The following is a 22,954-nucleotide window of genomic DNA, read 5'->3' as shown; positions in this document are numbered from 1 at the left end:
AGCGCATCTCGAAGGAAAGGCATTTTTCTCCCCACCTCCCTCCCACAGAACCCCCCATGCCCCCCTGAGCCTCCTCCTGCTCACCTCCGACCAGGGGGTCGTGTACCACTTGAAGCACGGCCGCTCGAAGCATGTCGTCTCCTCCACGGGCTTCTTGGCCACGTCGCAGTCGGCGGGGTTGCGGGTCTTGATCTTGCCGTTGACAATCTCCAAGCAGAGCACAATCCTCTTCTTCACACCCCGGCCGCACGTCGTGTTGCACTGTGGGGGTGCGAGTGGGACCGGCTGAGCCCCACACACCCCTGCCCGCCCCCATCCCTCCTCCATCGCCCCCCAAAACCAACCCCCAGCCTGGCGGGGGCTGCACTTACCCGCTCCCAGTCCTGCGCCAGCCAGTGCGAGGGGCAGTTCTTGTCCCCGCAGGGATGGATGGCCAGCGGTTTGGTCTCCAGGTTGCACTGTGACTCCGGCACCACCCGCCCGTCGCTGGTTTTGCAGTAGACATGCCGGATCATCCTGCCCTGCCCGCAGCCGCCGCTGCACTGCAACCGCAGCGGGCAGGACGGGTGCTCAGCGGCGGGGAAGGCAGCACAGCTCCATCCCCATCCCCATCCCCATCCCCATCCCCATCCCCATCCCCATCCCCATCCCCATCCCCATCCCCATCCCCGCAACACAAACAGAGATGCCTTCCCAACACCACCATCCCCAGATCACGGAGGGATTATTTGGGCTCAGCTTAAAATAGCTGCAGGGAAGTTCAGCACATCCTTCCCTGGGCAGCCCCACGGCAGCCAACACATCCCACGGCCTCAACACGCTGGTGCTGAGCAAAACTCAGCACCTCTCAGGGAAGCACCAACGAGCAGGGAACCCTGGGGTGACACTCTGAGAGGTCACGGCAAAGAGGACAAGTGGCTGCAAACATTCCCCCATCACTGCAAAGGGCCAGGCGGACGCTGCCCCGAGCACCGGGGGAGGCAGCGAGTGCTCCCCGGGTCTTCTGCAGTGATGCACGGTGTTTCACAGAGCTGCTGCTGCCATGGAAACCGCTTATTTTTAGCTGATGCTAATGTATCAGAATCTGGGTAAAAATAGCTTGGGATGGAGGGGGTCTCTGTAGCAGAACTGTGCAGGAAGGGAAAAGGAAGGGGAGAAGGGAAAAGGAAGGGGAGAGGAAGGGAAAAGGGAAAAGGGGAGAGGAAGGGAAAAGGGAAAAGGGGAGAGGAAGGGGAAAGGGAAAAGGGGAGAGGAAGGGGAAAGGGAAAAGGGGAGAGGAAGGGGAAAGGGAAAAGGGGAGAGGAAGGGGAAAGGGAAAAGGGGAGAGGAAGGGGAAAGGGAAAAGGGGAGAGGAAGGGGAAAGGGAAAAGGGCAGAGGAAGGGGAAAAGGGAAGAGGGCAGAGGAAGGGGAAAAGGGAAGAGGGCAGAGGAAGGGGAAAAGGGAAGAGGGCAGAGGAAGGGGAAAAGGGAAGAGGAAGGGAACATCATTTGGAGGTTCTCTCTGTCAGAGCTGGAAGCTGCCGGGGAGGATGAGTCCGACCCCAAAACTCCCAGCACTAGGGACACAAACACATCCGCAAGCAGGGCCACCTGCAGCAGGTCACGATGGCCACTGGGCCACCCCCCCAGGCTCTCACCGGTCCCCAGTCCGAGACGGTCCACTGCCGGTCGCAGGGCGGCCCCGTGCAGTTCTTCTCGGCCAGGGGCCGGGCGCTGGCATCGCACAACTTCTCGTCCTCCGAGCAGCGAATGTCCCGTGTCACCACGCTCCGCTCCCCGCACCGCGCTGAGCACTGCAGGAGGGGACAAGGTCGGTGTCAGCGGCCCCCGAAGGGAACTGGGAGCCACTTTCTGTTTTTTTTACATTTTTACTATCAACTAAAACCAGACACTGAAAATGCATGGATAACTTTCTGTAAAACAATCTGTAGCAAAGCCGCTCCTCTTGCCCAAAAACCTCCCAAGAGCTTCAGCAGTCAGGTTAAAGGGGCAGGAGGGCTGTATCCTGCTCAGGTGCTGTGCAAACTCTGCCGGGTAATGCCAGAGGGTGAAAATCCAAAGCACCAAAAATGCCCAATCGGAGCTGAAAAGTTTTAGCTGTCACTTAGAGACAGGGTGAGATCTCTCGCCTCCTTCCCAGAACAGCCAGCTCCTTTCCGCCTCTTTGCAGAATGTTTTCCCCAAACCGCACAACTGAAAATTTTTATGCTGTGGATAAATTTGGCACCGCACAGCCCAGTGACATTATTTAGAACTGGATTTGAGTTACTACAGTCTCACATATACACATTTGCTCCATGCATAACGTAAAGCAGGGAAAAGTGTCAACAGCACAGCGCTCAGACGCGCTGTGCTGATATGTTAATCCTCAGATCCCTGAAATGTGCTTTTTTTTTTTTCTAATGCCTATTTCCCCAGCCAACTTGGCACCCTGCTTCAGATGGGATCCAAATGAGATTAGCTTTGCTGCTGGCTAAGAACAAACTACTCCAGGACTTGTCTCAAGCAATCTGTCCCTGACACATGCTGGAGGAGAATACAGATTTCTGTAAAATAAGCCACTCTGGTTTGCTACGCCAGTCAAAATAACGTGCCAGCACGTGCGCAGGGAGCTCCTCTCTACCCAGCTGGGAAAGTCAAAACATCCTGCAACACCAGGGAATGCACCAGCCCCTCCATCAGCTCGAGGGAAACGATGCACCCTGGTTTCCAGAGGAAAGGAGACATCTAAATTAAAACAAAAAAGTGTTTCGGGAGCCTCCCTGGAGGAAGAGTCCGATCACTTGTGGTGTAAAACACGGGGTGGGTTTGTGCCCGCAGACACTTGGCTCGGAGCTCGGTCTGCTCTTGCTTAGAAAGGTCTGGGCTTGATTTGGGAGCAGCAATGATGTTGGCTCCTTTGCAGAGAGTCAAGGAGCGTGTGGGCTCCAGGGCACAAAAGCCACAGGCAGAGACACCCGGGTGCCGTCAAAGACCCTGCGAGTGACTGATGGTGTGGCCTTCTCACCCCAGAGGGGACCCAAGCCTTCATTTTAGGGAAAAAATTACAGGTACATGTTGCTCCACATGAAATAACTGCAGCCCGTGCCCTAAAAGGCAAAATCTCTGACGGCCAGGGATGAGTTTCAGCTGGAAAAGGAAAGGAGAAGCGCTGGCACATGCGCTCACCCGCAGTGTGACCAGCCCAGCATCCCCAGGGACTCACCTCAGACCACTCCGACATCTCCCACTGGGGCCCGCAGGCTGGGTTCTTGCAGACCTTGCGCTCGTCCGGCCGGGTGATGTCCGCGGACTCGCAGAGATCGCTGTAGACGGAGCTGTCGAATCCCGGAGAGATCATCTTCCAGCAGCGGACGATGCGGAACTGGTAGCCCTCCCCGCAGGTGCGGGAACACTCGCTCCAGCTGCTCGTCTCCCACCTGCGGAGACAAGAGAGGCTGTTGTGATAGGCACGGCTGGACCGGAGCTGGAGCATCCCCCAGGAAAACCCTGCCTGCTCCCGGCTGGGGGGACACAGCTGCAACAGGAACGAGCTGTGGTCAGGCTACCAGCGTGCAGGAGGTTTTCCCATGGGATGGGATGTATTAACAGACAGTGGTTTCACCCAGTAGACCTGAGCTCATGCCTGCAGCAGCGGATACTAAAACCAGTTTGCTGAGATGAAGGAGAAGCCGTTGCGGGGAGGCACGGACCCCAGCAGGGACCCCACATCTACCAGCACATCTCTGCCATGCTTTTTGCCCACGTTTGACCCCTCTTTTCTGCCCATCCAGATAAAGGATGGAGAGGACATGATCATCCATCGCCCTGCAAATTCCAGCAATAATGTGACACAAAACTGCCTGAGCCTTGGTGGGACAGACATTCCTGTACCACTGCCAGTCTAACTGCAAACCTCATGAGATGGGCTGGAAGAGCTGGGGTCTGCTACCAGACACTGCCCCTTACTGTCCCCTGTCACTACTGTCCTGACATTACAAGAATGAAGCAGCTTGCAAATCAAGGGAAAAGATGTAAGAAGTCAAGATTTTTACAGTACAGTCACATTATATCAATCATAGCCATTCTGAACTAAACAATAAGCTAAAAAATGTAAAAATCAAAATGAATCAGACTTCCAAATCCTCTGGACATGGGGCTGCCCCATGCACGCTGGCCCTGTGTCCCATGTGGGGCTCCAGGCACAAGCAGCATCTGCAAGGAGACGTCACACATTTAGAGGTGTCACCTAAATTCAGAAGGGAGATGAAACCAAGGTCTTTCCCACCCAGATCAGGCAAAAATCTCTTGGTGCTTTCTGTTGGAAAAGTCTTGCCAGCCCTAACAGCATCCTGTCCGCTGCTGTGCTGGTGAACGTTCTCCTCGGTTCACCCACCGCCCAGCTGCAAGCTCCGGTAAATCACAGCGCAGCTCTTCCCTCTCCCGGTGCAAACCACGTAGCTGGAACAGAGCAACTACAAGGAAGGTCGGCTTTATAAAATCCTAGTGGGATAACCTAAGCATGAAAAGAGCCCTAGTGCTTGTGCTAAGACTTCTGCACCAGCCCTTGCCCTGATACAAGCAAACCTCAGTGACGTTTTGGATGCCCAAGGGACCACTTTGCAAGCTCGGTCCCTCCATCCAATTCATTCCAGTGTGCGCTGGCCAGGGCAGGACAGTGCCTGGAATCAGTGGCAGCCCCAGTGCAAATTTTGCCGGGACTTACAGAAGTTTTAACCTGGCAGCTTCAGCTAAAGCACTCAGGAGGAAAGTCTTGCTGCATCCCGGTGCAGCCCAGGCAGATGCAGCTGGGGGAGGATGAAGGGGGTGCTATAGGCCATCCCTGCTGCCACAACCCCCAAATCCACACCGACCCCCTCCCCAAAATACATCCACAGCGGAGAAAGCGCGGAGCCCCCCAGGAGGTGGTACCTTGGCTGGCACTCTCTCCCAGCACAGAACTCATGGACGGGCTCGGGGCGGGTCATGGCATCACAGTACGTATCATCCACTTCGATCCCATCATAGCGAACACACATCGCATACGTGGACATCACTCCTAATTTCAAAGAGAACACACACACACAACAGAGGACGCTTGGTGACTTTAACATCCAAACCCTTTTTTTCTTTAAGCTCTGTATTCCCAAACTTCATCCCAATGGAGGGCAGCAAGCTGGAGTTTTTGGCCCGCAGGATGGATGCTGCTGGGAGGGGAGGACCAACATGGGCAGCACGGCCGAGTTTGGCCGGCTCCAAAGGTGGGCACGGCCACCAAGATCAATATATGACTAACGTTTTTACAGGAAACGCTCAGGGCTCCCTCCACCTCACAGCCATCACCTCGTGGGTGGAGGCAACAGGGAAATCGGTCCCCAACCCACTCCTTTCCCCACCCCCCCAGCCTGCCATGCCAGTGTAAATGTGAAGTCCTTTCTGGGACCTGGCTGGGGACCAGGAGGCTGCTCTGGCTACAGGTAACAAGAATTGCAGCTCTCAGGAACATATGGTTTACATGAAACTAAAAAAACCCCACAGATCTACAGCTCTTGACATGGTATTGCTTCTCAGTGATATGTCATTAAGAAAAGGCAACGAGAAAGGGGAAATTTAAGTAAAACTTCTCCCTGCTAGCTGCAAAACAGGGCAGAGCAACCTGGCCCAGTCAAGGGGGAAATTTTGTCAAAGGGGATCAAAGAAATCAAAAATGTCCCACAACACGTGGCTGATGGGATCCCAGGGACAGGGATGGCTTGTGAAGCTCTTGCTGTGGGCATGTGGCTGCCGGACAAGAACAAATGCTCTGGCATGCTTAAAAAAATAAAATCCTCGTGTTTGCTCTTTTAAGAGCTGTCCCTTAGATTGCGGTCTCCTCTCTCCCCCTTTTTTCCTTCTTTCTAATTCCAGAAGCACCGCGGGGTCTGGATTATTTCATGGTGCAGGCGAGTGCACAACCCGCACACGCTTCATCGCAAGTGATGGGGCCAGGACCCCCTAACCGAGGAGTAAAGGAGGAGAGAGACCAGGCGGCTGAGGCTTTTGGGGAGGCAAAAAGGGGGAATTGATGCAAAAATAATATAGGCCAGGTTTTGATAGCCCTGGCATCTACATCGCTGTTCCAGATTTACACCCTCGCAGCCAAAATCTGGCTCTGGGGTAGAAGGAGTAGGAGAAACAAAACAAAAATCAAAAAGCCAAATGCTATTTTGTTTCCTGCCAGAGCTGAACAATCTTCAAAATTTCACCCTGTGGGAAGCAGTCGAGCTTTACAAATCCCTCTGAATGGTCAAAAGGAGGAGGGAGGGAAAAAAAAAAAGAGGCAATATGCTGAGATTCAGCAAGGTGTGGGGATCCTGCCGAGCCCCAGCGTGTCCCCACAGGGCTGGGAAGCAAAGATGACAATCAGTGCTCCCCAAAGGGCGTTTAGCAGGATGAGGGATGCACTGAGCACTAACTCTGAGCCCCCACACACCTGCGAGGTCGCAGGGCTTTGCAGGCTCTCAGCCCCCGGCTCCTCTCTCCACCTTTGCACCCAAGTGGAGCAGATTCGGAGTCATGCTAAACCAGCTCCAGAGATGGTGAGATCCCCTACACAGCACCAGGTCCTTCCCCTCCCTCACAGACAGAAAAGTGACTCACACACCGGGTGATTTCAGCAGGTTGTGCAGAATTTGGCTGCTTCATAGAACTACCTGTGGTACATGTAGAGCTGCAGGGTTCATGGGAGGAAAGCTTCCACCTGTACATGTCAGCAGCACTCACACCTTGGCCCTTTCTTAACAACTTCAATCTGTTTCTAGCGATAAGCAAACAAACAAAAACAAAAAAACAAAAACAAAACAAACAAAAAAGGCATTTACAAGGCGAGCGGTGACAGGCCATGTCAGACACACACATCTGCCAGTAGGCTGCATTCGATTGGGTTCGGGTTTGGGAGGGGAATTTGCTTTATTTGATGGTTGGGTTTGGTTTTTCTGATTTTTTGGGGTATGTTTGTTTGTTTTAATCAGTTTGGTTTGTTTCACAACATACCTGTCCTGAGCCCCAAGTAGAATCCCCAGCCCGGTTAGAGGCAGAGCTTCCACTGTCTAGAAATAGAGAGAATGGGATAAAAATACCCACAAGTAGTAACAGTTCAGAATTTAACAAAGTTTGCATTTTTTTTCTGCTCAAATACACCTGGCCCTCGGCATACAGCGACTAAAGGTGCAGTATCTCCTCCCCTGTGTCTCCAGGGCTGTGCTGCTCAACCTGGCAGAGCTTTCGGCTGCTCAAATCTCAGCAGCTCACTCCTTCCGAAAGCCAACACATGGCACAGGAGTTTATGAACTTGCTTCTCAAAGCACACTTTGCTTTTAAACACCAAGGCATGCTATTTGCCTACCTACTGCTTTTGCTGCTCTTGTTTGGGGTTATTTTGTTTTATTTTTAGCTAGGTAAATTTGCATCTCTCATATCCATGCTCTGCTCAAACACGTAAAGCCATCAGGAAAGCAGTAACGGAGTCAGCCTGGTGTACAAAAATGCATTTGTCAAACCAAGAATAACAACTTCTCCCAGTTCAGTGCATCTGACATGCTGTGAGGTTAAAACACACCAGGGATACTGCACCTTTACAACAAAAGGCTTTAATTCTGTTCTCATACCTTTGTTCAAACCCTTGAAACAGCTACACTGAAATAGCGTACAAGGTTGTATCCTGACATCCACTTGTCTCTGGCCTGGCGAGATATGCAGCTTGTATGATTTCTAGGCAGCAGAAGCTCTGAAATTGCCTTATTTAGTTGTTCGTAAGAAAAAGTTGAGGTCCAGTCTATCAAATCAACCTTTAAAAGGACACTGTTGAGAATCCAGCCGTTTCCTTTCAGACCCACCCTCCTTCCACCGCCAGCACTGAGCCTCCAGAAGGATTAAACACAACAACAATCTCGTTTTCCCTGTTGACTTTGCCTCTGTCAGTTTGGCAAACGGTTGCTTCCTGCGTTTGAAATGGAACCGAAATGAATGTGACTGTTTTCTTGCAGAAAAATAACCACCTCGGCTCACTATAAATAGTGGTTTATCTTGCCCAAACAGCTCTGCCTGGGGTCCTGCATCAGCCCCTGGTCCTGGCTCAGCCCTGGCTGCTATAGGTGTGCTGAGAGAGGGCTCAAAGGATGGCAGTTCTCAGTAAGATTCATTAAAATATAGTCAATGTTTGCTTTTTGTATTTTTATTTTCCTGGAAAACAGAGTATTGCCTAGATCCTCCAGTCTATACCTTGCTCTTAGAGGCACCAAAGCATACACCAAGTTATCCTGTGACTGGGAACCCTGTCCCTTGAAAGGAGAAAATAATCTTCAAAATAAGCTTTACATAACATCTGAGGACAGAAAATCTTTCAACAGTGTCCCTTTAATGTATGTTATCCTAAATAAAGAGCTGCTTCCATGTGTAACAAGGGCACAGGGACAAGTTCTTTCCAGAGAAATCAGACGCGTGGTCATAGGGCAGCATTCAGCTCTTTTACCATTTCTAGCAAAGACAAAACTGTCATTTTGTTCTCCTCTATATGCAAACAGCAGCACATTGTCCCACAAAGCTGGTGGGCTTTTCTCTTCAGTATGAGCCTTTTTATAAAGTCGAGTATTTTCTTCCCTGCCTGCACTTTGCTTTTCAAGCAAGCAGCAGTACCAAAAATTAGCACCAGTCCCTCACCCCGGCTGAGTTCTGGGCTGCTCATCTTCCCGAAACAATCCCCACAGAATAGTTATCCTAACAAGCACACACAAACACCACAGGTCAACATCCAGAGTCTCTGGGCTTGTATTTGTGTGTTTTATTTCAGTTTTTATTTTTAAGCAAAGGGGGAAACTCAAGGCTCCTGTTGCAGGATCAGCCCTGGCTGAGCAGCACGGGATGGACAAAGGGTAGAATCATAGAAAAGTTAGAAGGAACCCTCAAAGCTCATCTAGTCCAACCCCTGCCATGAACAGGGACATCTTCAACTAGATCAGGCTTTTCAGAGCCCCATCCAGCCTGGCCTGGGATGTCTCCAGGGATGGGATACCTGGTTCTGCCCTGTCTGGCCCCAGAAAGACTTGAACTGCTCCAGGAGAATAAAGCGGCGCAGCATCCCTACCATGGCACATGAGCCATGTGCCCGTTCCTGTCCCAGCAAGGCTTGTTCCCAGAGAGGAAATAAAACACACGGGGCTGGTGCAGGGGGCTCCTGTAACTGGGTAACTCCATCCACACTAAGAATTACAACAGTTTAGAAAGAAATTAAATGCCCCACCTCTAACCAACCCTGTCCCAGTCTGCAAAGAGATGATCCTCCTTCACTTGTTCATTGACAGGGAATGAAAATGAGCAAAAAGCCACCGTCCATCCCAAACTAATCCGGGGAAGGATTTGGGAGGTCTCAGGTCCAAGCTCCTGCCCAGAACTAGGCTGACCCCAGTAACAGACTGGGTCCCACATGGCCCTGCACAGCACAGTTTTACCCATCTCCACAGATGGGGATCCCACACTCTCAGCCCCACACCCAGGACAAGAAGTTTCTCCTTCTGCCCCATCACCATTTCCATCAGTGTGGCTTCTGGCTGTCCCCTCCAACCCCTTCCTCCTGGAGGAACAAGTCCAAGCACCAATGTTCTTCCCACACCTCATGCTCCAGCACCCACCAAACCACATCCCACTGCCCATTATGGGCTTTATCCTGCTGTGCTGGGTGCCAGCAGAAGCTTTAACCCTGGTCTCTGTGAGCTGAGCTGGGGCTCCTCATCCATCATTCCCACCCAGGAGATACAGTTAGTAATTAGTTTTACGATTGCAATTGGGCTTGAACCAATAAAGTTAAGGGAAGAAATAAAGGCCTTCTTCCTTCCACCCCTCTTTTTGGTTTTTTTTAATAAAATGACATGTTTCCAAACAGTGTATTTCCTACACCCCAGCTGCCCCATATGGCTGCCTCCACTGGCCTTTCAACCACCCTGCCATGGCCCCCCAGTGAGGAGCTGAGTATCTCCCAGTCCAGGCTATGGATCCAGCCTTTTGGCTAGTGCAAAACTCAGCAAGCAAACACTTCTTTTTCAGATCTGAAAAGTTCTTGTTTTAGTCTAGAGAGCTGGGGGAAGAGCAAGCATTGTAGAACTAAAGCAAGGGAAGAATGGGTCAAAAAAAATGCAATTCATGAAGGGGTTTAAATCCCCATCTTGTCTTCAACAGATGGGCAGCCAGAGACAGTGGAAAGGGCTTTTCTGCACCACAAAAAGCTGCGCTGGGGCCATTGACAGCCTTTTGTGATTATCCTGTAATAGCCGAGCTGCTCTGAAGTTTAAAGCATGCAAAGGCCCCTGTATTCCCAGGAGGTAGGGAAGCATTAGCCCCATTTAACAGCTACTGGAGGGGGTAGTCGAGGTCACCCAGGGAGAGTAGTGGGGACCCCAAAGGGTCACAGGCCCTTTGTCACCCCCCCGGCACAGTAAGGCAGGGGCTGCCCTCGGCTGTCAGAGTGCTAATGAAATGCTTGCTTTGGCAGCTGAAGACAGAATTTCCAAGCCAAGCCACAAGAAGAGATGATAGACTCAAGCCCTTGGCAAAGTTTTAGTGTTCTTATCATTAAGAAGTTTGTTGATATGTTTGGCTGCTTGGACATTTTCTTTAGCATAAGTTGCTTTAGCATAAGCTGATGTAAGTTCTGGGTAAATACAGCTAACTATAACCAAAGAGCATCTGCTCAGTGCTTTACATCTCCCGAAGCTCAGCATCATGTTTTACTGGTGGTGAAGACTGGGAGACAGAAGAGTCAAAGCAGCAGAGCCAGGAGGAGACCCCCAGGGAGGTTCGGGTGCCATGAGGTGCACAGCAAGACCCACATCTATGGCTGTGGGTCTGGGACCTGAATGATTCTCAAGAGCCCAATTTCAGCCCAAACTATCCAGGGATTGCTTTAATTTTTGGGGTGCTCTGGGGAGCAGCCACAAGACCCTGAACACAGACTTGTGGACAAGCACTAGCCCAAGACTCCCTTTCAACCAGCCCAGCCTTGCCTGGATCAATTCTGCTGCTCAAGATAGATTAAGCCTTTATTTCTTTTTTTTTTTTAAACCTTCTGTCAAGGTTTTGATTGCAGGGTGACACCTTCCCACTGCATTTTCTAACACTACCACTCCAAACAAGCCATTAAAAGAAGCCTGAAGTGACGGTCCTAACATCAAATCACTGAGCTGCTGCTGGAGAGTTTCTGATATTCTTGTCGAAGCAATGACTAATTGCACTGCTGCTGCGCACATGAAGGCAGCACACCAAGGCTATTTCTGTAGGCCCTACAGAAAAGCTGCTGTTGTCCTGCTCTGCCTCTCCAGCAGTGGTTAAGCGGGCAGGAACATGTGTGCAAGCTGCTGGAATCATGTTCCTGCCAACAGGAGTGAGGAGGATCAGGGGTGGCAGTCAACAGGGTGGGTAAAAAGGGGCCAGGACCAACTTCTGCTGCATCAGAACTCAGAGGAAGGGGCTGGGGGAATCAGAGCAGGATGTCAAGAGAAGACAAAAGGAAGAGGTTTCTTTATGGCCATGGCTCTGATAATGAGCTGAGACAGGCAGAGAGCAATTCACAAGCTGACAGCCATCACCATGGACTTGCCAAAGTCCCCAATAAGGAGGGCAGTGAGTTTTCCTCTTTCTTAAACATTCTCTTGACCTTCTGCTCCCAAACCTCCAGTCCTTTCTTCCAGATTAACCCCCACCAGAAAGCTTTCACATACATCATCCTACCCCCACTTACCTTCTGGCTTCCAAAGCAGATAGAACCCATGCAATGGGGTCTGTGCTGAGTACAGCGCTATTGAGTTAACAATAGCAACATTGACTATGGTTAAAGACATGTATCCTACCTTGCTTTGTGGGTTCTGTTCCCTGGAGGGCTGGTCATGGTGACAGTGGCATTTGAAAACAGTGTCTCTGCAGATGTGTTGACAGCTTTGCTGTTGCTCAGCTCCATGTAGGTGCTATTAATGGTGTAGGTCACGACACCATCCGTGTCCTCGTAGTCAACATAGAGGCTGTCAATGTGTGGTCCCACAGAGTTGATTGGGTCTCCCTGGGCAAAGATGCTGTTCACGGTCATGTTGAGCACCAGCTCCTTGGAATCCAAGGTCTTGTCCAGCAGCTTGTCCGTGATGGCATTCTCCGAAAGGAATTCCCTGGAGGTGAACCTGGGGTCCAAGTCTCTGTCGTCATGGTCTGTCTGGTAAGTAGACCTGGTTACGTTTGAATCTAGATTGGAGCCAACAGGGGGAAACAACAGTGACAACCACAAAATGCATTCAGGCTGGGAGGCGAAAGCAGGGACACGCTGGAGCAGCCACCTGGGAGGCCAGAGGCAAGAGCTGGGGTCTTGGGGAGGGGGAAATCTCATGGGGTTGTACCTCTCTGGGAAGAGTGTGCAGCTCTGTGGGTCTCACCCTGCTATTGCATGGCCAGAGGAGAGCTCAGCATCCGCCAGCACTGCCCCAAGCAATAGCAGAGGGCACAAAGGAAGATGCTCACCCGGCCCCAGAGCCCATGCAGCCATGCTGGGAAAGCACTCGGGGCAGGCTGGTGGTGGGATGCCCAAGGGACTGGAGTGGGAAGGAGGTTGCCAGGGGCTGTGGAGATGTGGGAGGTGATGGATAGATGTTCAACGGGGAGCTTTGTGCACCCAGGGCTCCCTCCTGTCCTTGGCATGAGGCAAAGCACAGCAGGGCACCAGCAGGGAGACCTTACGCACAGCCACCCCCCACCCACTAGAAACCAGAACCTGAAGGGCAAAGAGGATTTATGAGCAGAGACACTTTAAAGAACTTTCCAAGGTTTCCAAAAAACAATCCAGCAGAATCACCAGAGGTAGAAACAGAGCATTTCTCAACAAGAGCTCTGAGAAGCAGAACAGTGAGGCCCAAGTCTCCTCCTTACCTTGGGGTTGTTTGCCCTTCAGTTTTGGCTCACAGTCAATTGTTTCTGCTCTTTCATAGACCTCATTGGTTTCCTGACCTTTGCTCAAGTTTAAATCTTCCTCCGTGTCCTGCCTTCCAAACACCTGGTTCTCCAAGTCTATCCTTTCCCTGGAGATTTTCCCAAAATAGGTTGCATTGTGCTGGATAAAACCCAATGGCACTTCTCCATCAAACTCTCTGCTTTCCTCGCTATCTGACTCAGAGAAGGTGTAGTAGATGGGCTGCAGATTTTTTGAGTGTGGCTTCCTCAGGAGGGTGTATTCAAACGTGATGGATGGACTCTTGCCATTTTGATTCCAGACCTAGCAAACAAATTAAATTATTAGCGGATGCAGTGAACATACGGCACACAAAGCTTGTGATTCGTCTTCAGCTTGACAGTTGGTGAGCATCTACTTTGCTATTTCCAATTTGCTTTCCTTCATATTGCCAGCTCCCTACAACTGGATCCCAGCACCATTTTCCAAGGGTTATTTGGCAGCACAGCCCTGAGGATCAGCCCCAGCTCAGAAAAAGGGACCCAGAGCTGCTGTACTACAACCTCTGTACTACAACCAGCCTAAGGCTCTATCAGCACTCAAGGAGCCATCTCTTCCCCTTCCAGAGGAGCTTGGGGCTACATGGAAGATGGCAGGACCTGGGCTCTGGCTGGCTACCCAGAAGGAAATTAAATTACTTTTCTTCATATACCTGATTTTAGTTGGTTTTCTTTCAAGAAAGAGTTGAGGTTTAAGTTTTGTGCACTTCTCTAAGTTATCTGGCCCAATGTCTCTTACTTTTCCCAGGCAGGTTACTTGGCTAAAAATGCCAAGGAGTAAAAGAAACATCCCCCCGCAGTGCTTGAGGTGTCTTCTCCTTGCAGAAGAGGGTTTCCCAAGCCCACCTTCAATATTCACACACCCACCTGCATCCAAGATCACTGACGCAAATAAAATAGGTTCATGCAAGAAACTGGGCACAGTCTCTACTCCCACTCCCCTCCTCAGGCTGCCCAGGAAAGCTGGGAAACCACAGCAGGACCCTTCTCCCTGCACCCCTTCCTCAGTCCAACAGAAATCCTCCCTTCCCCATCACCCTCAGCCTTGCAAACCTGACAAGTCAAAGCTCACCATTATATTCAACCCTTGATTTGTTGGTCCTTGTGCAACAATATACTCTATGCCAGTCTCATAAACATCCATGGGCCTGCGGTACTTGAACACCGTGCCTGCAATGTTGAAGTTCTTTGGACTGTCAACTTTGTAGTTCCCATTGAAGAAATAGTAGCCAGCTTCATCAGCCACAGCTGCAAACGAGAGAAAAATCAGCACCATCACATGCAAGAGCAGAAGTATGGAGTTGTTCATTCAGGGGAAAAAACTAGTAGAGTGTCACAGTAATAAAACAAGCATTTCTCCTACATTGCAATGTATTTGTCACCCATTTCCAACACACATCATATGGGTACATGCCCCAAGTTCTGGGCTACACTACAAGCTCCTGAGCATAGGGGCAGGTGGCTCGCACACATTAAGGCCATCAAAGCATTGCTATATACAGCCCAGGTGCTCAGACTGCAGTGAGGAGAAATGCACTGGCTTGGACAAGGTGGTTGTGATTTACATTGACTACGGATTTAGCTCATGTCTGCAATAAAACTACGTTCGTCTTCACATTGGAAAAAGCATTAGCTAGTATAGGCATGCATTGTAGGGAAGTACCAAGAGGTTATACACACCCAGAACATCTGCAGATTTTTTCCGTTCTACTATCTGAATATCCCTTGCTCCAGCAGGAATGTGCGTTACCAGAGAATAGCCTATGGGAAACTACAGATTAATGAAAGGAGCTTTGTAACAAATAATCTGAACAAAACACTCCGTAGTCAACACTGCAATGTATCAAGCAAACTGGCCTTGAGGCAAAATCAGTTTTAAGGATTTAGGGATTAAAATAAACTAATGTTGATAACTGTTAGGCTGCAAACGGACCTTATTGATAACAAAATAAGAACGTGTAAACTATGCATCCTGATTTATGGCAGAAAAACACAGCCAAGGGGAGAAAAGGATACAATCTTTATCTAAACATGATATTTGTGCATGTAAACTGGTATAAGAAAAGATATCTGAAGGCTGTTTTGTTAGCTGGAGAAGCAGTCCTGTGTTTCAGTATTGAACCCTGCACTGGCCGCTCTTCCCAAAACCCCAGCAAGAGATGACGACGTGGTTCCCCTCCAGCTCCGCTTTGCTCAGCACCAGGTAAGTGATGGGGTGAATCCTCCTGCAGCCACTCATGTTCCTGTAGCTTGCTCCATCTCAAACTGATCCTCACAGAGCATTAATCATTTATTCCTGAGTTAGGTCACTGTACTTAGGTTCTGTTGCTTTATATTGCACTCATTTTGGAAATCCTAGTCTTTCAAAACACCCGAGCTTCCTGTTATTACAAATCATTTAGTTCTAGTCTATTTTAGTCTTATTTGTCATTACCCAGTAAGAAGTCAGCCTCTTGCATAACCCCCTTGCACCATTCAGCATCAGAGACCTCAGGCTTCTGACAACAAGGGTCATGCAAAGGTTTTCCCTGCCTAAACTTACAAGTGGCATTAACACACCCAGAACATGTGGGAAAAACTGAATCAGGGCAGTCGGTAAGAGCTCAAAGCAGTTTATCAAAAAATAAATATATTTGATAAATGACCCTCTGATACAAATAAAGCAATAAGGGTGCCCAAAAGCCTTACCAAGATGAGAATTTCCTTTCCGGTAACTGCCGGTCACATGAGTGCAGCTGCTCCCATCTCCTTGGCAAACTCCACATTTATCCAAGGTGTGGGTGGAAAAGAGAATGCCATCGCATCCAATGGGCTAAAAAATGCACAAATAGAGTATCGAGGGTCAGGCAAGTGTCACACCCATTATAACTTTCTGAATGCTACTAACAATATTTTTGCTATAATGTTTAACAACCTCACATTTTCCAGACACGCAAACCCCTCGGAAATCAGTGTATTTGCAGGATGTTCCATCCCGAGCCTGAACCATTAACTGTCTCTGACCATCCACAGTGGTGCAATGGAGGTCACAGGGCTTGCTAGAAATGTGAACATAGTCATCTAAGGGGAAAGCATATAAAGACACATTCAAAAACAGCAGAAACACAGTAACTTTCATCCTACCAATGTCAATGAATCTCTGCCAAGCTAAACAACAGCAGCAACAGCACAATTGCACAGCAGCCAGCAGTTCAGAAGCTGCCATCTCTTGTGTTCCAGGCTGGACAGGAGATCGCGCTTCTGAGAGCGTGACAGCCCACTGCTGCAAACCTTTGCACAGCCGGGCAGTCCCCTCTGCTGCCGGGACACACACGTCCAGTGACGCCAGCGGTGTCACCAACGGCAGCCCAGGGGACACACTGAAGCAGCAACAGCCCCTATTCTGTGCAAGGACTTGCAGTAGCGATATATACACATTGCACAAAAACATACGCGTGTTCACTTAACATTTAATACACAAGTTAAATTAACATAGATATATTGATATAAAGTACATACACAAGGAAGACTATATTCAAAACCCTAGTAGCTTAACCAGCGCTCAGGAGCCTCCTCCTCAGGAGAAGGATCCTGGGCTCCCAACAGCTCTAAAAATCGGTCATGATTTTTGTTTAATGCCTGATGCTGACATGAGTTAGGTGCCTAAAAATTAACTAAAATCTCAGTCTCTGACTCCTAAGTTATTTCTGAGCTGCTCACCCCGGCTGACCAAGCTGACTGACCGCATCTTGGTGACATTTGACAGAGCACATGAAGGGTGTGGGAGTGAGCAAATGTCACCAAAAATGCAACACAGCCAGTAATGGCCCCAGCTCAAAGGACACTTGTGAGCCAGACTCTTCCTGCCAGCACCGTGCATCACCTCGTGCTCTCACATCCTCCTCCAGACTTTCAGCTCTCTGGTCCTCAGGAGCTGCAACCAACACAGGCAACAGCTATGAACTGATGTTATTTTCTTTTCAAGCTACCCTGCAGCTGCAAAATGCACCTTTGAACTTAAGAGACAACTGATTGTGTCTCTGAAGAATCACTTTAAAACATCAGAGGAGGAGCCTTCCTGCAGGCTATAGCATCATAACTATCAAAATATTTTGGCTAAGCATTATGAAGCACACAAAGAATGTCTTGTTACCAGGATATAAAGGTTTCCATTGATATGTTTTGCCGTTATACACATGGGAATTAAATGATGAACACTGCTCCTCTCGAAAGCTCCTTCCATTTGCAGGGCACTCCTAGAATGGGATACATTAATATCCTGATGAAAACAAAACGCAGGAAAGGTTTCTGGCGTGTCTCAAACAAAAGCAAGGAGTGTTTCCATTGCCTGCCCTGTCCAGAGCTGCATCCTCCTCCCACTGCAGGGATGGCTGAAGAACCCCCCTGGGAGATGGTGCAAGAACCACCCGCTTGGTTTTATGGCCCCCAGAGCAGGCAAAAGGCCCAACACCCAGCACAATGGTGATGGGCATCAAAGAAGGAAAATCCAATTGCTTGGAGGGGCAACAGAGTGACAGCTACAGGACAAGTGGTGTCACCTCTCCGAGGGGCCCAGAAATGCCACCACACAAAGCAAGCATGAATTTCTACATTTTGTACCAAGTGCTCCCGATGAGAAAAAGGATATCCTTACTTGGACTTTGCAGAGCTGGTATCTTTTGGATGTTCCAGTGCAGGTTTTGTTAGCCAGCCCACTCACTGACTTTCTTCTGAATAAAGAAATGATGGTTAGACAGGGGTCAAACCTTTCATTTCCCTTTTTAAAATATATTTGTCCCCTGCCTCTATGTAGCAGAGCCACACAGAGACCTATCACAGTCTCACTGGAGTTGATAGCAAAGGTCTCTCTGGCTTTGTTACCTGCAGCATCAACTATTCCTACGACAGCATCCTAGGAGGTATCACGGGGACAAGGTTTGGAAGGTGTCATCTAGCAATGACACAGCCTGGAGAAGGTGGAGCCATGCACAGAGCAGCTGGGATCAGTGGGTCCCCAACCAACCCTGCACCACAGTGCCCTCACTGCTTTGCCCAGAAGCCTTGAAAACAGAGTTGCACTAAAATTGCTGCCCATCTGCACTAATCTCTGCAGGAGCAACTTCAGGGCCAGCACAGGAATAGTTTGGCTGGTCCTCCTGGCAGGGGTGCCCAGGGCACAGCATCCTCAGAGACACACTTACCCTTCTGCACAAGCGGGTTTGCTAGACAACACCTTTTCACCAGTGCTTATCTGCTGAGCGACAACCTCCTGGACCAAGTCTACCCTCCAGCAAGCTGGAGCTGCCCCGCGCCTGGCAGTGGGTGCCGTAGCTCCGGCGGGTGCCGTACCTCTGCCGCAGGCAGTGCCGCTCCTGGGACTTCACACCTCCCCCGCAGGTCCTGGTACACGCCGTCCACTTGGTCCACTCGCCCCACCAGTGTGCGGTGACGTCTGCCCCATCCTCCAGGCTGTTGGAGCTCTGCGCCAGGTCCTGTGTGAAGCACCGGGCAGGTTGGGAGGAGAAGCAGCATCAGCATCTGCACCGCAGAGCCCAGGGGCATCCCCCGGCCAGCCCGCCCTGAGCAAACAGGGCATTTCCTTCTCCAGCGGAGGTCAAGCCTGAGATTTCCATCTTGCAAGAAACCCTGCATTTTTGCAATTGTGTTTTCATTACAAATTGGAATGAAATGGCAATATTTGGGATTCCTCGGGAAAGGAAACGTTCATTGTTTCACTCAGTTGGCAAAACCAAGCTCTCAAACAACCCTGAGCTCTCCAAATCTTTTGGTGCTCTCTGACTTCTCCTCCACAGTGAATTCAGGGAGCTAAAGAGCTTGTTGCAGCCAAAAGTTTCACTGAAAGCTTCAGCAGACCCTTGCAAAACCACTCTGCAGCGGGAGAGCGTGCCAGTGGACGCTAGCAGGCTGGAAGAGCCCTTGTGCTCCCTTTGCAAATGCCACCAGGTTTGTCACTTCAGGAGGGTCCTTGACACCCCATCTCCCACCCCTTGGCCACCACAGGCAGCAGTGTGACAATGCAGAAGGCAAAGGAGCTGCTCCACCAGCAGTGTCACCACCACTTGTGCTCAGTGTGGTGTTCGCAACCCTTCACAAGGGGCACAGAACGTCCTGGGGAGTTCCAGCTGTTGCTCATCACAGGGGCAGGATCCAGAATCACCTGCTGGTTAGGGGGTTTCTATTAATTCTGCGTTTACTGGGAAAGGGAGAATACTGTTCCATGCAAAATAAATGAAAGCTCCGGACACTGAGAAAAGGAACAGTGCTGATCCAAGAGCACAGCATGGTCTTTCAGAGCCTTGGAAGTGATCCACGCACGCTCTTAGCCATGGATGGTACAGCTCAGGTTAAGCTCAGACTAAGGAGCTAAGTCGAGTCACATCCCTGCACTTTCTGGAGACCTGACGCATGCACAGACCAGTCCTGAAAGTCCCAGGGGTTCCCCACCCCAAACCCCCAGCAAAGCAACACCCTTACCTGAGCTATCACAAAGACAACATTGCCCACGAGGAGAAGGGCCAGGGTGCCTTTCAGCTGGGATTGCACGCTGACGGAGATGCTGCTCCACCTCCACTTAGATATCTTCATCCTAGAAAGCGACCAAACACCATGCTAGGCAAAGCTTCCATCCAGCCCCACCGCCCCTCAAGAGCAGGGGCTGCTTTGCAGCCTGGGTTGTGCAGCATGTGTCTTCTCCAGCATTCTTGCTCAGCTAAGTGACACCAGCCACCAGTGACTGCAAGGGCTTGATCCTGAAGTTATATTTAATTAGTAGAAGCATTAACATGGTACAGGTTCACATCCCATCTCGGTTGCTATCTTCCAAACCACAACCCTGCACTGGTTCCCAGTGGCTGCACCCGATACCACTGGTGAGAGCTGGGGCTCCAAGCCTGTCTTGGTAGAGAACGTGGCTTACATCAAAGCAAGCATTGCATGAGAAGCAGCAAGTAAGAAGTGTCTTTGGACCTACAGAGCAGTGCATTTATATATCCCCATTTACAGAACTGTTCCGAAAAGAACAAGATGAAAGGCTTCATATACAAAAAAATGCAATTAACAGCCATTATTATTCCTTTTTTATTTGTTCCACTCTAATTCCCACCAATTCCCAGGGAAGAAGCCTTTTCTTATAGAAAAGAAACCACCCACAATTAAAGAGCAGAAATTAAGTATCCCAAGTGTAAGCCTTTCATCTCTTTCTCCATCTGCCTCATGAAAGAGAATAACCTAGAATGGCATTTTCTTAAATAAAAATCCAGCTCAAAACCACAATACATTTTATTGTGAACCTCGCTGCAAGAGCCAGAAAGGAGCAGGTTTCAGGAAATCATGCTTCCAGGCAATCAAAGCAGTTCATGTCTGTAAGAAAGAGGGGAAAAAATATTCTCCCTTAAGCTAATTTCCCTTTAAAAGTAACAAGACAGTATCTTTGGGAAGCAGGGAGGTGGGAGAGTGGCTACTCCTGGGGGTAGGGGGCAGGACTGCAGACCTGCAACATAAAAGAGCCTCCTTTCTACCCCTTTTTCTTCTTGGAAGGGCTTTTGTGGCAGCTTTGGAAATGCAGAACTGCTGGCAATGCCAGCACAACTTTGGTATCTGGCTTACAGAAATTACCAGAGGGCTTCCAGGTCCCCAACTCTGCTTTGCAATCACCCCAGGGTAGAGGTCCAGCATGCAAAAGACACTTTCCAAGAGGCAGATCCATTGATTAATGGAAGCCCAGAGCGCTTGGCTGGGGATCCTGGGGACAGGTGGCTGAGACTTGCCTTACACTTGGTTTTCATTAAGGCTTCCAGACACTTCTGACTCAAAGCCAATAACAGAGCTCGCTCAGAGTTTATCCTAGAGTCGCTCAGAGCTGCATGCTTAAATAGAAGAAAAATTAAAGCCGGCCCGGGGCGGGAGGGGGGAAACGTCGCCGACAAGCATCGCGGAGCGGGTAGCGGAGGGAGCCCCGACAGAGCCCGCAGCCCGGCCGGAGGGGGATCCCGGAGCGGCAGCGGGGGAACGATCCGCCCCGGGCAGCGCTGCCGGGGCTCGGGGAGCGGGGCCGGGACGGGCCGTACCTGGAGGCGGCGGGGCCGGGCGGGGCGATGCTCCGGGGCCGGGCGGGAGCGGCGCGGAGCAGCAGCAGGAGGAGCGGCGGCGGCTCCAGACGCTCCCTCCCTCCTTCTCCCTCTCCGACTTCAAAGGGCAGCCAAAAGCGCCGGGGCTTCGAGCGAGGAGGAGCCGCCGCAGTGGCTCCCCCCAGCCCGCGCCGGCCGCTCTTATAGCGGCGAAGGGGGAGGTGGAGAAGCAGGGGGGGGAAAGCGGGCGGAATTCACACCTCTCGGCCCGGGATGCCCCCACCCCGGTTAACCCCTCGCCTCCCCCGGCGCCGGCTCCGCGGCCGCCAGCCGGTTTCCTGCGGCGAGGCCGGGGGGGCACAGGCGGGGGGAGCCGCACGCATGCGTCCCCGCCGCCCGCCCGGCACACGCAGCTCCGAGGTTCCCCCAGGCATCGCCCCCCGGGAGACGCTGCACGGCACCGGTACCTGCTGCCTCCAGCCCTCCCCACCTCGTCGGCACAGAGCGAGGTGGCCAAAACCCTCCGCATCCTGCCCCTGGAAGTGCAGGGAGAGCTGGCTGGGAATGGGCTGCCGGGTTTTTAATTGCACTTTCTGCTGAAAAAGAATTCAAATCTCTGTGATCTTGTGCTTTCAGTGTCATTTGCTAAGGTGCCGCGTCAGTCATGCTGCTTGAAACACTTTTCTGCCACGCAGGAGAACAGTGGTGCTCAAAAAATTGCATTTGGTGCACATGAAGGGCCATTTTGGATGAGAATGGTTGCCCTGCTCAGCAGTAGCCATGCATGTATTGTATCTGGTATCTGTGTGTGTGTGTGCCAGAGAGAAAAGCCTATGGCATAAAGATGGACACAGTCATACAGTAAATGTAACCTATATACAATATGCATGGTCTGTTCTCTGTGGTTTTACACCTAAAATATGGTTGCTGAGACACCTCACCTACATGGTGACACATGTTCCTACGCATTCCTTAGCACATCTCCCCTGCGCACACGCTGGTGACATCCCAGCAGCTTTGAGCAGCCCACCTGAACAATTTCCTCTATCGCTAACCTTCCTCTGGTGCTTTAGCTCAGACCTCTCCTCCTTCCCCTCTAGAATTGTCCCACACAGGGCAAAATCAGCACTCCCAGCACTGGGTCTGCACCCAAGGCGATCACTGCAGTTTATGGTGGTTATTGCCACCGGCTGCTCCTGGCCCTCGATGGTGACGTTCAGCCCCATCACCATCTGCCATGCGCCAGGAGCCTCGGGGTGTGCGCCCACCCTGCCGTGGGGCACAGATCCCTGCACAGCTCCCAGCACCCTTCCCAAATTGCTGCGGGTCCGTGGTGGTGTTAATTTGGAGCCAGTCCTCCCAGGGATGGCTGCGTGAAGCTGAGCAGAGAATCCGTCCCAAAAAATTTACATGGGAAATGAAGTCTCCTTTTCTGTTTGGCTAAATGTCTGCCAGCCTGTTTTAATTTACCCAGCTAGGTTGATTTGCAACTTTCAATTTTCCATCGGTTGGCTGTGACCAGGACACTGGGAAAATTTAGCACTTGAGTTCACCCAACTACTGCATTTCAAAATATCCCAGCCGAGACATGCAGGAGAAAAACCCTTTCCGTTTCGGAACAACCAGGAGGGAAAAGTCTGAACACGAGAGGTTTTAAAAGCATCAAAATATTTCACATTGAAAATGCCAGAGCAGCCTGTGTCCATGCGAGCCCGTGTCCTCCCAGTGCTCCTGCTGTCCCCAGGGTTTGGCAGGAGGTCACACGCCAGGAGACCCCATCCCTGGGTGACCCCGAACCCCGTCCTGCCACAGGGATGCCCCTGGGAGGACCAAGGAGGGTGGGGGAAGGTTGTCCCCGAGGCAAGCGCTGGGGGAGCCAGCAGCAGGCGAGACAC

The 22,954-nt window shown here is 50.9% G+C and overlaps 1 protein-coding gene across 10 annotated transcripts in view; it reads right to left on the bottom strand.

Annotated features, from left to right (window-relative positions):
- Positions 1–21,213, bottom strand: part of ADAMTSL2 (ADAMTS like 2) — a 24,919-nt gene extending 3,706 nt beyond the window's left edge. The window contains exons 1-17 of one of the 10 annotated variants that reach the window (XM_082068069.1): positions 21,060–21,213; positions 19,468–19,579; positions 18,322–18,464; positions 17,627–17,702; positions 17,126–17,228; positions 15,908–16,053; positions 15,682–15,805; positions 14,674–14,754; positions 14,066–14,241; positions 12,916–13,258; positions 11,856–12,237; positions 6,672–6,775; positions 4,912–5,038; positions 3,206–3,419; positions 1,638–1,793; positions 372–542; positions 85–261 (exon numbers count right to left, since the gene is read on the bottom strand). In XM_082068069.1, coding sequence (XP_081924195.1) covers positions 85–261; positions 372–542; positions 1,638–1,793; positions 3,206–3,419; positions 4,912–5,038; positions 6,672–6,775; positions 11,856–12,237; positions 12,916–13,258; positions 14,066–14,241; positions 14,674–14,754; positions 15,682–15,805; positions 15,908–16,053; positions 17,126–17,228; positions 17,627–17,702; positions 18,322–18,464; positions 19,468–19,578 — 2,634 coding nt within the window. In that variant the 5' untranslated portion in view covers position 19,579; positions 21,060–21,213. Of the gene's footprint in view, positions 1–84; positions 262–371; positions 543–1,637; positions 1,794–3,205; positions 3,420–4,911; positions 5,039–6,671; positions 6,776–11,855; positions 12,238–12,915; positions 13,259–14,065; positions 14,242–14,673; positions 14,755–15,681; positions 15,806–15,907; positions 16,054–17,125; positions 17,255–17,626; positions 17,703–18,321; positions 18,465–19,467; positions 19,580–21,059 lie in introns of those variants that run through there. The other 9 variants (XM_082068071.1, XM_082068072.1, XM_082068073.1 and 6 more) reach the window with 9 other exon arrangements.
- Between the last annotated feature and the right edge of the window lie 1,741 nt (positions 21,214–22,954).

Source organism: Streptopelia decaocto (assembly GCF_964273445.1).
Source record: "Streptopelia decaocto genome assembly, chromosome: 17".
Lineage (NCBI taxonomy): Eukaryota > Metazoa > Chordata > Aves > Columbiformes > Columbidae > Streptopelia > Streptopelia decaocto.
The sequence above is the reverse complement of the archived record's forward strand: the minus strand, read 5'-3'. Positions and strand labels throughout refer to the sequence as shown.